This window comes from Zea mays, chromosome 4 (assembly GCF_902167145.1).
Source record: "Zea mays cultivar B73 chromosome 4, Zm-B73-REFERENCE-NAM-5.0, whole genome shotgun sequence".
Lineage (NCBI taxonomy): Eukaryota > Viridiplantae > Streptophyta > Magnoliopsida > Poales > Poaceae > Zea > Zea mays.
Window position 1 is genome coordinate 175,507,954 of NC_050099.1, and position 11,457 is coordinate 175,519,410.

General features: G+C 51.2%; 1 protein-coding gene across 2 annotated transcripts; it reads left to right on the forward strand.

Moving 5' to 3' along the window:
- Positions 1–5,648: 5,648 nt before the first annotated feature.
- Positions 5,649–11,455, forward strand: LOC103654105 (uncharacterized). 2 transcript variants are annotated; one of them, XM_008680929.3, is made up of 2 exons: positions 5,649–7,201; positions 11,118–11,455. In XM_008680929.3, the coding sequence occupies exons 1-2, from the start codon at positions 6,478–6,480 to the stop codon at positions 11,171–11,173; spliced, it is 780 nt and encodes a 259-aa protein (XP_008679151.1). In that variant the 5' UTR covers positions 5,649–6,477; the 3' UTR covers positions 11,174–11,455. The 2 variants fall into 2 exon arrangements, with proteins under 2 accessions (XP_008679151.1, XP_008679150.1); XM_008680928.4 differs by having other exon boundaries at positions 11,129–11,455.
- The last annotated feature ends 2 nt before the right edge of the window (positions 11,456–11,457 follow it).

Sequence of the window (11,457 nt, forward strand, 5' to 3'; positions counted from 1 at the left end):
ACAACAAACTCCAGGTGGCTCGCCGCCGACCACTGCACTAGCAGCGACAACAATCTCCGCTTCGGGCGGCTAAACAGCAGCAGCGATGACCTCAAGGCAGACGCTGCTGTGACAAGGCCCTCGCCCACGTCCCCACTCGAGGGGCGAGGACAAGCTATCAAAGCCAAAGAGCCGGAGGTCTATCCGCGGGTGGCACCGACGATCTCGTCGGCGGAGAAACCTGCTCTGGCGACCACCACCTCAGCACCGACGACAGCGGCCACCTGCGCGCCGGCGCTATGCCAACGAATGGTGGCCGCCCCAGCCTGCACCGGCAGATCCCCACTCAAGTCCTCGCGGACGGGCAGGCACCGACCTCCGTGTGGAGGCGTCGTGCCGAAGTGAGGACAAGACAATCCAAGAACATGAACGCCGCCCTAGCGGCGTGCGACGTCTTGGATGGTCCCCCGGTGCGCATGGCACAACAGCCGCCCGTGCGGTGGGCGGACGACCACGCCCGGATCAAGCGGCAGGAGGCAGCATCGAAGGCCGCGACAGAGCCAGCTAAGCCAGCGAGCTAGGCACGCTGGAGCTGACGACGCTTGCGGTCGACCGGCCCCACGTTGTCGAAGTTCGCCCCCTCCGCAAGGCCGGTGAGTGCCCTCTCCCCTGAATGCTGAAGGAAGAGGCGGCCTGCCGGCCCATGCGGAAGGTACAACCCCGGCTCAGCTCGCCCTCCGCCCCAGCAAAGATGATGAAGATCCTTGAAGCTGAGGGCGGGGCAGAGGCCGTAGCCCGGCTTGCTTCTCCCCACCACCGAACTGGTGGTCATCATCCTGGATGACCATTGGTGAGGGAATGCAGCCGGGCTGCATGATGAAAATCCTTGAAGCCGAGCGATGGCTGAAGGGTGCCAACCCCCATGAAGTCGTGCTCCTTCAACGGCGGCAAGACGAAGGCAACGCGAGTGCCCCCCATCCGGGCTCGGAAGGTGGAAAGGCGCGATGCATGAGGGGAGTGCGAAGGCATGGCTACCGCCCGGGGGATCGACCCCTTTTTAAAGGCGGCTCTCTCCACTCATGTCCTCAAGCGTCGCGGGCAAAGTCTTCATCGACGTACTCTAGGGTCCTCCCCCTACGACACGGGGGCTGGGTCCCACACGTCATGCAAGCTGACCAGAAACGGAAGAAGCCAAACCACTGCGCGCGAAGCAGGTAACCACCCCGCGGTTATAAGTGTTCCCCCATTCTTGTTGAAACCAGCAGGCGAAAGGACGGACCGCCATGAAGGAGGCATGCAACCGCACCACGATTGTGCACCCTTTCGGCTTCATCACATCTGGTGGGTCAGCGTGAAGGCCCAGGCCCACACGTCATGTAACCGGCGCGCCGGTTACTACGTGCAAGCAACCGCACAGCCACTTGCGCCAATGTCGCGCCTTCTCGACTGCGGAACCGGTGCCGCGACTCGAGGCAACCCTGCGCATGACCCAACAGTGCCAATCGAGCACCATAATCACGGGTCAGTCAGCCACGGGAGGAGGCGTGTCGGTCGATATGGCCAAAAGTGGACCGGCAGTAAAGGCGACAGCGGACGAGCGGAAGCAGCGGTCAAATCGCTTGTAGGCTCGTGTCCCCTCCTGGAGCGGCAGGGGAGCCCTCTCCCATGGCGTGAAGACGACGAGCCCGTGTTCCGTTCCTCGAACGACTCGAGCACGCGCGACGGCCGCCCAGCGAACCACCCGTCCCGTCGCATTAACTCCTCGGCAGGGCAAGCGACACCTTTGGCGGGCGAAGCGGGCGTCGTTTCACCTCCGCCATAATGACCGCGTGAGAAAAGGTGCGCTACACCGTTTAAATTCATATCCTTTTCTTCTTCCCCTTTCTCTCTCTTGCCACAGGGACCGGGAAAGGGGATATTTTGAAAGGGATCCTTCTCCGCGAAGGAAGCAGGCCCCGAGCCCTCCTACTGATCAGGGGTTCGAGGGCTAGCCCCTCGGGAGGGTTCGACAGCCGCCCTAGAGCACTCGGGCTTCAAGCTCATTACTGATCAGGGGTTCGAAGACTGGCCCCTCGGAAGGGTTCGACAGTCGCCCCAGAGCACTCGGGACCCGCACCCACTACTGATCAGGGGTTCGAAGGCTGGCCCCTCAGAAGGGTTCGACAGTCGCCCCAGAGCACGCAGAGCGAGGGATGACTTTGGGTACGTCCGTTACATGGCCGAGGCTCGGGCTACGCTCCCGAGGTACCCTAGGACATTTCCGAGACCAGCAGGAGCGATTTTGTAACGGAATCCCATCAGAGGGAGGCATCGAGCCCTCGGACCATATCGAACGGGTCCGGGTCCGGTAAATCACCTGCAGGTACTTTTGGAGCGCGCCTCTGGGCCACTAGCCGACCCTTATCAAACGGGGCACAGGCGTCCACTCGGATCACCCGTTAGCAACTCACTGGAGACACCATGTTCGGCGCCCTCCAAGGGCAACATGGCGCTTTCCCCCCTTCCTCCTTGCGGAAAGGCGACGAAGGGGCGTATAATAAAAGTCGAGACAGTCCTTGATCGTCCTCTCGCTCCGTGCAGGGGCTCGGGGGCTGCTCTTGCAACCCGGCTACGGCCAAACCGTTGACAGCGTCAACAAACCAGCCTGAAAACTCGGAACCTAACCATGCACCCGGGCTACAATCAGGTCGCATGAGGGAACAACCAGGCCGGCCAAGGCATCACGAAAGACATTAAGACCTCAGAGGAGTCAAAACACTCCTCCGAGGCCTCGGGGGCTACACCCGGCGGGTGCGCTCGCGCGCACCCACCGGAACAAAGTGTGACCGAGAAAGGCCGGTCCCCTTGCGAAAAAGTGCGACAAAGCCTCCAAGCGAGTACCAACACTCCCTTTGAGGCTCGGGGGCTACTGTCGGGTACCGTAATTAGGGGTACCCCCAACACTTCTAAACATGGCTGGTAACCACCATCAGCACAAACCGCAAAGGCTGATGGGCACGGTTCAGATCAAGGCTTCGTCTACTCAAGGGACGCGATCTCGCCTCGCCCGAGCCCAGCCTCGGGTGGGAACTGTAGTACCAGACGAATTCTCGCCTCGCCCGAGGGCCTCCTCAAGCAACAGGCGCACCCTCGACTCGCCCGAACCCTAGCTCGGGCAGGCTTCGTCGAGAAGCAACCTTGGCCAAATCGCCCCCCAACCGACCGTATCGCAGGCGCATTCAATGCAAGGGTCGCCTGACACCTTATCCTGATACACGTGCCTCAGTCGGCAGGGTCGAAGTGACCGCAGTCACTTCGCCCTTCCACTGACCGACCTGACAGGAAAACAACGTCGCCTGCCCCGCTCCGACTGTTGTGCCACCCGCCAGGGTGAGGCTGACAAAAGCCAAGTTCAGCCTCAGGCTCAACAGGAAGCTCCGCCTCGCCCGACCATGGGCCTCGGCCTCGGAAGGTGGTCTCCACCTCGCCCGACCCCAGGGCTCGACCTCAACCTCGGCCTCGGAAGGTGGTCTCTGCCTCGCCCGACCCCAGGGCTCGGCCTCAACCTCGGCCTCGGAGGGTGGTCTCCGCCTCGCCCGACCCCAGGGCTCGGCCTCAACCTCGACCTCGGGAGGAATCGCGTCCTCGCCCGACCCCGGCCTCGGCCTCAGGAGGAGTCTCCGCCTCGTCCGACCTTGGGCTCGGACCGACCGCGCCACGGGGGATACATCATTACCCTACCCTTAGCCAGCTCAGGCTACGGGAGAACAAGACCGGCGTCCCATCCAGGCTCGCCCCGGTAACAAGTAATGATGGCTCCCCTCGTGCGTCCATGACGACGGTGGTTCTCAACCCCCTACGGAAGCAAGGAGACGTCAGCAAGCTCCCAGCAGCCCCGATAGTTGTGCTTCTACAATGCTCAAGCGCTCCTCCGACGGCCATGTTACCGCGTACACAGGGCTCTAGCACCTCTCCGACAGCCACGTTGGCATGTACATAGGGCTCAGGCACCTCTCTGCCGGACACGTTAGCGCATAACTACACCCCCATTGTACACCTGGACCCTCTCCTTGCATCTATAAAAGGAAGGTCCAGGGCCCTCATGCGAGAGGGTCGCGCGGGAGGACGGGCTGACGAACAGGCTCACTCTCTCTCCCTCGCGAGCGCTTGTAACCCCTACTACGAGCGCATCCCCCTGGCGCAGGATAACACGAGCCGCGTTTTCCCCCCTTGTGTTCCATCTCGCGCCAACCCATCTGGGCTAGGACACGTAGCGACAATTTTACTCGTCGGTCCAGGGACCCCCCGGGGTCGAAACGCCGACACTAATAACAAACGATGTATGTGGGGGATAGATATCAATGGGGTCCTCATGAACACTAAAACGTATCATGGGCTGTCTGATGTGCCTCCCATTGGTTCGTCCTACGAGATGGGCCAGTAGATTATAATCAGGTCGAGCGAGTCTGATCTAAGAAGACAAAGACCCGCCGAAGCACTGATATATCGGGCAGTTGCGAGCACCTGAAGAGCTAAACATTCGGCAATAACTCGGATGAGAATATGATCAAAACTCCATATACGTAGAGTTGCAAGCCACGACAGAGAAGGAGATAAGTAGAGTAGATAGTGATCACAACTTGTAAAAGGGATACCTTTGGTCGTGTATATAAGGCCGAGGAGAACCCTACAAAATCATCTTATCTCACTCGTCCTCATCAACAACACCTGAGCAATTACAAAGCTCACTTGTAACCTTTATACTTCAGAAACCAATACACAAACACAACATGAATTAGGGTGTTACGCATTACAAAGCATCTCGAACCCGTTTAAACCCTTGTGCAACATCGAGGTGCTCTCGCACGAACTATCGAGTCGTAGTCAACGACGTCGTCCTACCCAAAAGCAGCACATGGGTAACCCATAGTGCGCAGTCGGGTCATATAACACCGACAATGTATGTTCTAATTATAATTAAAACAGGGACGAGGATCCTCATCGGGGATTTATCCTCGCGGGGTAACGGAGATAGGAAAAATGTCCCCCGCAAGCGTTCGTGGGATCCCCATGAAGAAATTTTTGTGGATAGGTATGGGGAGCTATTCACCGATGGGTAATTTCCCATTGCTAACCATATGTGTATGCAAGCATAGGACAGAGTGTACGCAGGGATAAATTTAGGATGGTTTGTTGGGGTTAGCCGACCCAAATAAAATTTATGAATCCTTTAACAGAACAGAAAATCTATATCATGTAGTAAAGCTGATGTTGCTGAACACGATAATATTCTCGGGTAGATTTGTCAGAGTGTGCGTATACTGTGACCGTCTACATTATCTTAAAAACGAAGTATTAATTTTTTTAATATGTATGTATACATCTATATAAAAAATTTAAAACAAGAAATAACAATTCATTAATAAACAAGAAACATGTATACATCTATATTGGAATGTGTACTAATAAGCACATTTAAAGATACAAATAGTGATAGTGGTAAAGAATAGGATAAAATAATTTATTACAAAATGAGATATGCAATTATTTTACACCAAAGGGTGTATATTAACCCAAAACGATCCACGGCCTTCAACGCGTTTTATAATCCACAGGAACAATTAACTCTGACACAAAAAATGACAAAAATTGACGACTTCAAGTCTCCAACAACCTACGTACTCATAAAAAATGGCGTAGTTGCTGACACAGCACAGCGTGCAAAATGGTCTATAACCTTGATAATAATTTATCTAAGCTGCCATTTATCTAAGCTGCCAACTAGGCAATGTCTCTGATAAGATAACACGCTCACAGAGGACAGCGCAATTAACCCTAGGCACCTGATACATCAAGCTACCAGTCTATGCCATCTCACCATTATCTTGTGCTAGGGCTTGACGACTTCTGCTGTTTGGCTTTCTCGACCAGAGGTTTTAGCTGTTGCTTCTTTGCAAGCATCTTCGTTGAACAGGAAAGGGATGTAGTTGTGCTTCCTCCGAATGTTTTTGGCCTTCCAATTCTTGAACTTCTCTTCCTTCATGATGATCTTCTGTGTGACGGTTTCAACTGCCGATATCACCTCCTTAAGCGACTTGCTCAATGATTCTGTGGCGGAAGTCTTGTTCATCTCTTGCAAAATTTGCTCCCTTCTCTTCTACAGTTACTCCAGCACAGTACACCTCTTTCCTGTTCTTTATGGTGGACCTGATCCCATTCTGTGAGTATCGCTCGATCCTTTCTTGAATAACTAGCTGCACCCACCGTCCAGTGGCGAAGCTTGAGCAAATTTCATGGGGGTGCAATTGTTTTATGGGCGCATAGATTTACCACCCGTAGCCAATCAAGGTCATCCGCACCACCGCACTGCCCAAGATTCACAGGCCCTTCCTTCAGCTCATCCAGCTCATACAGGACACCTTCAAAAGGTAAATAGCTGATGAAATGGTAAACATCATCATCCTTAGTCGCAGCTCTCTGCTCATCAGAAATAAATGACTCTGGCCTTGCAAAGCTGTTATGAGTTGTCCAGATTTTGAGGAAATGCAATCGGAACAACCGTGCAAGGTGGTGAACAGCTACTGGGTGCAGGTGATGGGTATACCGATGGTGTATCGTACTTTCCCAACAATTTGGGCAGTGGGCAGTTTGCTGGGTACATCTATTGATGTGGACATGAAACACACCAGGCAGTTTGAGGTTGGTAGAGTTCAAGTTATGATTCTTGATGCTAATCTTATTCCCAGCACGGTGGAGGTGGTAATCGGGGAGGAAGTATACCTTCTGTCCTTCCGGGTTGAAGATGGGAATGGGGGGCTTCGGCCTGAGACGGATAATGATGAAAAGGGGTTTAACGATGATGAAGATGACCTGTTGGGGGATGATGATGGTAATGATCTCAATGGGGCTGGTCCTGGTCAGCTTGGAAAGATGGGTGATCGGGCTCCAGCTGCTGCCACTGGGGGAACAATTACCCATCATTCCAAGTCTGGAATTGCTCAGGGGGCTGCTTTGGATGATGAAAGTGGAATGGGGTTAGTGGCTGTGTCGGGTGCGCAGCAAGTGGCACAAGACGGGGCAGTGGAACCGAACCGCAGTGGGTCCTGTTGCGCTCAAGAGTTGGCTGCCATTCCTGAAATGCTGGCGGGCAGCAAGTCCACCCGGTCTAGCAAAAGAAGGGGCGCGTCAATGGACGAATCAACTCTGGAGCGGGCGGAAAGGCTTAAGGCGCGACTGAATGAAGGTAATTCTAAGTATTTTTTTGCTTTAACTTCAAGGCAAGTTGCGTCTTACTTAAACACTATTGGGTTTTTGTTGAGTGATGATAGTCATGGGGTTGACATTGTTATGTCTAAACTGCGGGCTAGCCATGTGGGATCTGTCCGGGACCATGGGGTGGCTCGGGACTGTTTCGAGGAGGCCTTAGAAACGGAAGAGAGGGAAATGGCAGTGGAGGAAACGCTTGATAGGTTGCTTCTGAAAGACCTATGTGGTGAGCTCACTGAGGAAGTTTTGGAACCGATCTTAGATAAAGATAAGATTGAAGTTCCATCTGCCTTATCTACCAGGAAATCTAAAACTGGGGGTGGGGGTGCATGGGTTAGGGGTAAAGGAAGAAGGAAAAACCACTATATTAATAATTCAAGATGAAGGGAACCTTTTGGAATGCAAACGGGTTTAGAGACCCTGCGAAACACAGATTTGTGTCGGATTTAACCAAACAGCATAATCTCAGTTTTATAGCTATTTCTGAAACCTGTAGAAGGGATTTTACTGACCCCTTCCTGAAAAACCTGAGTGCGGGGAAGAATTTCCTATGGCACGTCAAGGAACCTAATGGAAGGTCAGGTGGAATCCTAATGGGTATTGATGTACAGGTTTTTGATATTGGGGCTATTGAGGAGGGGGATTTTTTTGTCAAATTCCACCTAATTAATAAGGGGGATAATTTTAAATGGGCTCTTGTGTGTGTTTATGGTCCGGCGCAGGAGGACCGCAAAGGACGGTTCTTGACGGAGTTGGCCAACTTGGGAGCAAGGGAAAGATTGCCCATTCTTATTGGGGGGGATTTTAATATCCTAAGGAACCCAAAAGAAAAGAATAACTCCAACTTTAATCCTAGATGGCCGTTTCTGTTTAATGCCGTCATTGAGGGCCTGAACCTCCGCGAGCTGGAAATAACGGGTCGGCAGTTTACCTGGGCGAATGCTTTGGCTAATCCGACTTTTGAAAAGCTGGACCGTATTCTTATGTCCACGGATTGGGAGCTGCATTTCCCGCGCGCCACCACGGTGGCGTGTAATAGAGACCTTTCGGACCACACTCCTCTCTTGCTGGACACGGGGGATGGTGGGAGCACCTCGCGACAGCCAGATTTCAAGTTTGAGCTTGGATGGTTGTTGAGAGAAGGCTTCACGGAGATGGTAACGGAGGTTTGGGAAAATGAGAGTGGGGGAGGTAATTCTCTTGAAAGGTGGCAGGCCCGAGTTAGAAGAATGCGGCAATTCCTGAGGGGCTGGGCTAAAAACGTGGGGGGCCATAATAAGAAGGAAAAGCAAGCTATCCTCGATAGATTAGATGCTCTGGATAAGAAGGCGGAGCAGACTCTTCTCTCCCAGTTTGAGTTGGATTACAAAAACGACTTAAAGAAAAGACTGGTGGATATGCTCAGAGAGGAGGAACTGAAGTGGTACCAGAGAGCGAAAGCGAAAAATCTGTTGCAGGGAGATGCAAATACTCAATACTTCCACCTTCTGGCTAATGGGAGACATAGGAAAAATAGAATTTTTAAGCTTCAGGATGGTAACAATGTTATTGAGGGTGATGAGAATCTTATGCGTCATATCACTTCTTACTACAAGGATCTCTTTGGTCCACCTGAAACCTCTCATATCACTCTGGATGATTCTATTAGAGGGGATATCTCTCAGGTTTCGGTGGAAGAAAACCAAAGGCTCGCTAGTAGGTTCTCTGAAGAGGAAGTTAAGGCAGCTCTCTTCCAGATGGACAATAACAGAGCTCCGGGCCCTGATGGATTCCCAGCTGAGTTTTGGCAGGTGTTCTGGGATGTTATTAAGAAGGATTTGATGGCTATGTTCGATAGCTTTTATGAGGGCTTGCTTCCTATTCATAGTATTAACTTTGGGACTATCATCTTAATCCCCAAATGTTCGGACGCGATTTCCATCCAACAGTATAGACCTATCTGTTTGCTTAACGTGAGCTTCAAGATTTTTACTAAGGTGCTTGCTAATAGGTTGACTAATGTGGCCAATAAGGTCATTAGTCCCACGCAGTCAGCTTTCCTTCCTGGTAGGAATATCATGGAGGGAGTGGTTGTCCTCCACGAGACCCTCCACGAACTTCACAGGCGGCAGCAGGATGGGGTTGTTTTTAAGATTGACTTCGAAAAAGCGTATGACAAAGTTAAGTGGCCGTTTGTCAGGCAAACTCTCCGAATGAAGGGTTTCGATGATAAATGGTGTACCTGGATGGACGCTATTATGCAGAAAGGGCATGTAGCCATCAAAGTTAATAATTACACGGGGAATACTTTTGAGACTAAGAAGGGTTTGCGTCAGGGCGACCCGCTGTCTCCGATTCTTTTCAATATAGTGGTGGACATGCTGGCTATTATTGTGAAGAGGGCTGTGAGGAACAATTTGGTGGGAGGGGTGGTTCCGCATCTGGTAGATGATGGTTTGTCCATTTTACAGTACGCAGATGACACAGTGCTGTTCATGGAGCATGACCCGGTTAAAGCCGTTAATTTGAAAATGATCCTTTGTGCCTTTGAGCAAGTGTCTGGGCTTAAAATTAACTTTAATAAAAGTGAGATTTACTGCTTCGGTAAGGCCAAGGAAGAGGAGGGTGTGTACTCTGGGATATTTGGATGTAGTGCTGGGGGATTTCCTTTTAAGTACTTAGGAATTCCTATGAATGTTAGAAGGCTCTCCAGTGCGGACTGGAGGGTTATTGAAGAAAGGTTTGAGAAGAAGCTGAGTAATTGGAAAAGTAAGCATTTGTCGGTTGGTGGTAGATTGATTTTGATCGAGTCTGTTCTTACTAGTATTGCTCTTTTTATGCTTTCTTTTTTTGAAGTGCCAAGAGGGGTGCTAGAGAAGCTCAATTACTTCCGCTCCCGGTTCTTTTGGCAGGCTGACAACCACAAGAAAAAGTACCGGCTGGTCAAGTGGAATATTATTTGTCAGCCTAAGGACCAAGGGGGGCTTGGGGTGAAAAATCTGGGTGTTCAGAATCAATGTCTCCTGAGCAAATGGCTTTTTAAGCTCATCAATGAGGAGGGGATGTGGCAAACTATGTTGAAACGCAAATACTTAAAGGGCCTGCCCATTGGGGCGGTGGGGAGAAAACCGGGCGATTCCCAATTTTGGTCGGGTTTAATGAAAGTCAAACATAAGTTCCTGGACTTCATTAGGTTCAAGGTTAATAATGGAACCAATACCAGATTTTGGGAGGACCGGTGGGTGGGCAATTTTAAGCTTAAAGATCGTTTCCCTTCTCTATATAATCTGACTAGGAAAAAAGGGAGCTCGGTGGCTGATGTTTTCAGGTCAGTACCGCTGAATGTTTCTTTTAGGCGAGGGTTGACGGGGGCAAACCTTGAGGCTTGGTTTAGATTGGTGTCGTTGGTGCTGGTTGTTCAGGTTAATAGTGCGAAAGATGTGGGTGAGTGGGATTTACACCAAAATAAGAAGTTCTCGGTTAATTCCATGTATCTGGCGCTTATGTCAAATGGGATTATTAGACATAATAATCCTCTCTGGAAATTGAAGATACCACTTAAAATTAAGGTTTTTCTATGGTATCTTGGTAGGGGGGTTATTCTGACTAAAGATAACTTGGCGCGTAGAAACTGGAAAGGGAATAAGTTGTGTGTGTTTTGCTCTAATAGTGAAACGATTGGACACTTATTCTTTGAGTGTCATTATGCCCGTTTCATTTGGAGGGCGTTGTTAACCGCTTTTGGTTTGCCGATCCCTCGGGATATGGAGCACGTTGCTGGGAATTGGTTGATGGGTTTCAGTAAACATAACAAATCCCTAATTATGACGGGGGTGGCGGCAATGCTTTGGGCTGTATGGCGTAGCAGGAATGAGGTGGTTTTTGATCATGATAACCCGAAAACTTACATGCAGGTAATCTACAGGGGAACCTACTGGTGCCGTTCCTGGGCGCTGCTTCAAAGGCATGAAGCTGCAAAGGAGAAGATAGTCCAGGCTTGCAGACATCTGGAGAGAGTGGTGATGATGGTGTTTGCGCATTATGGATGGCGTTTCTCCAATCGCATTACTCTGTAGTTTTTTGATGTCTTTGAAACCCTGTGTGGTTTTCCCCTTCTTTCAGTTTCCTAGGTGTTTTGACTCTGTGGTCGTGTGAATGCTGTTTTATGTTGTTGTTGGCTCGGACCCTCTACGGAGGAGAAGGCCGGAACTGCTTTTCCATTATCTAAAAAAGATAGATTCAACGTTGCTTATA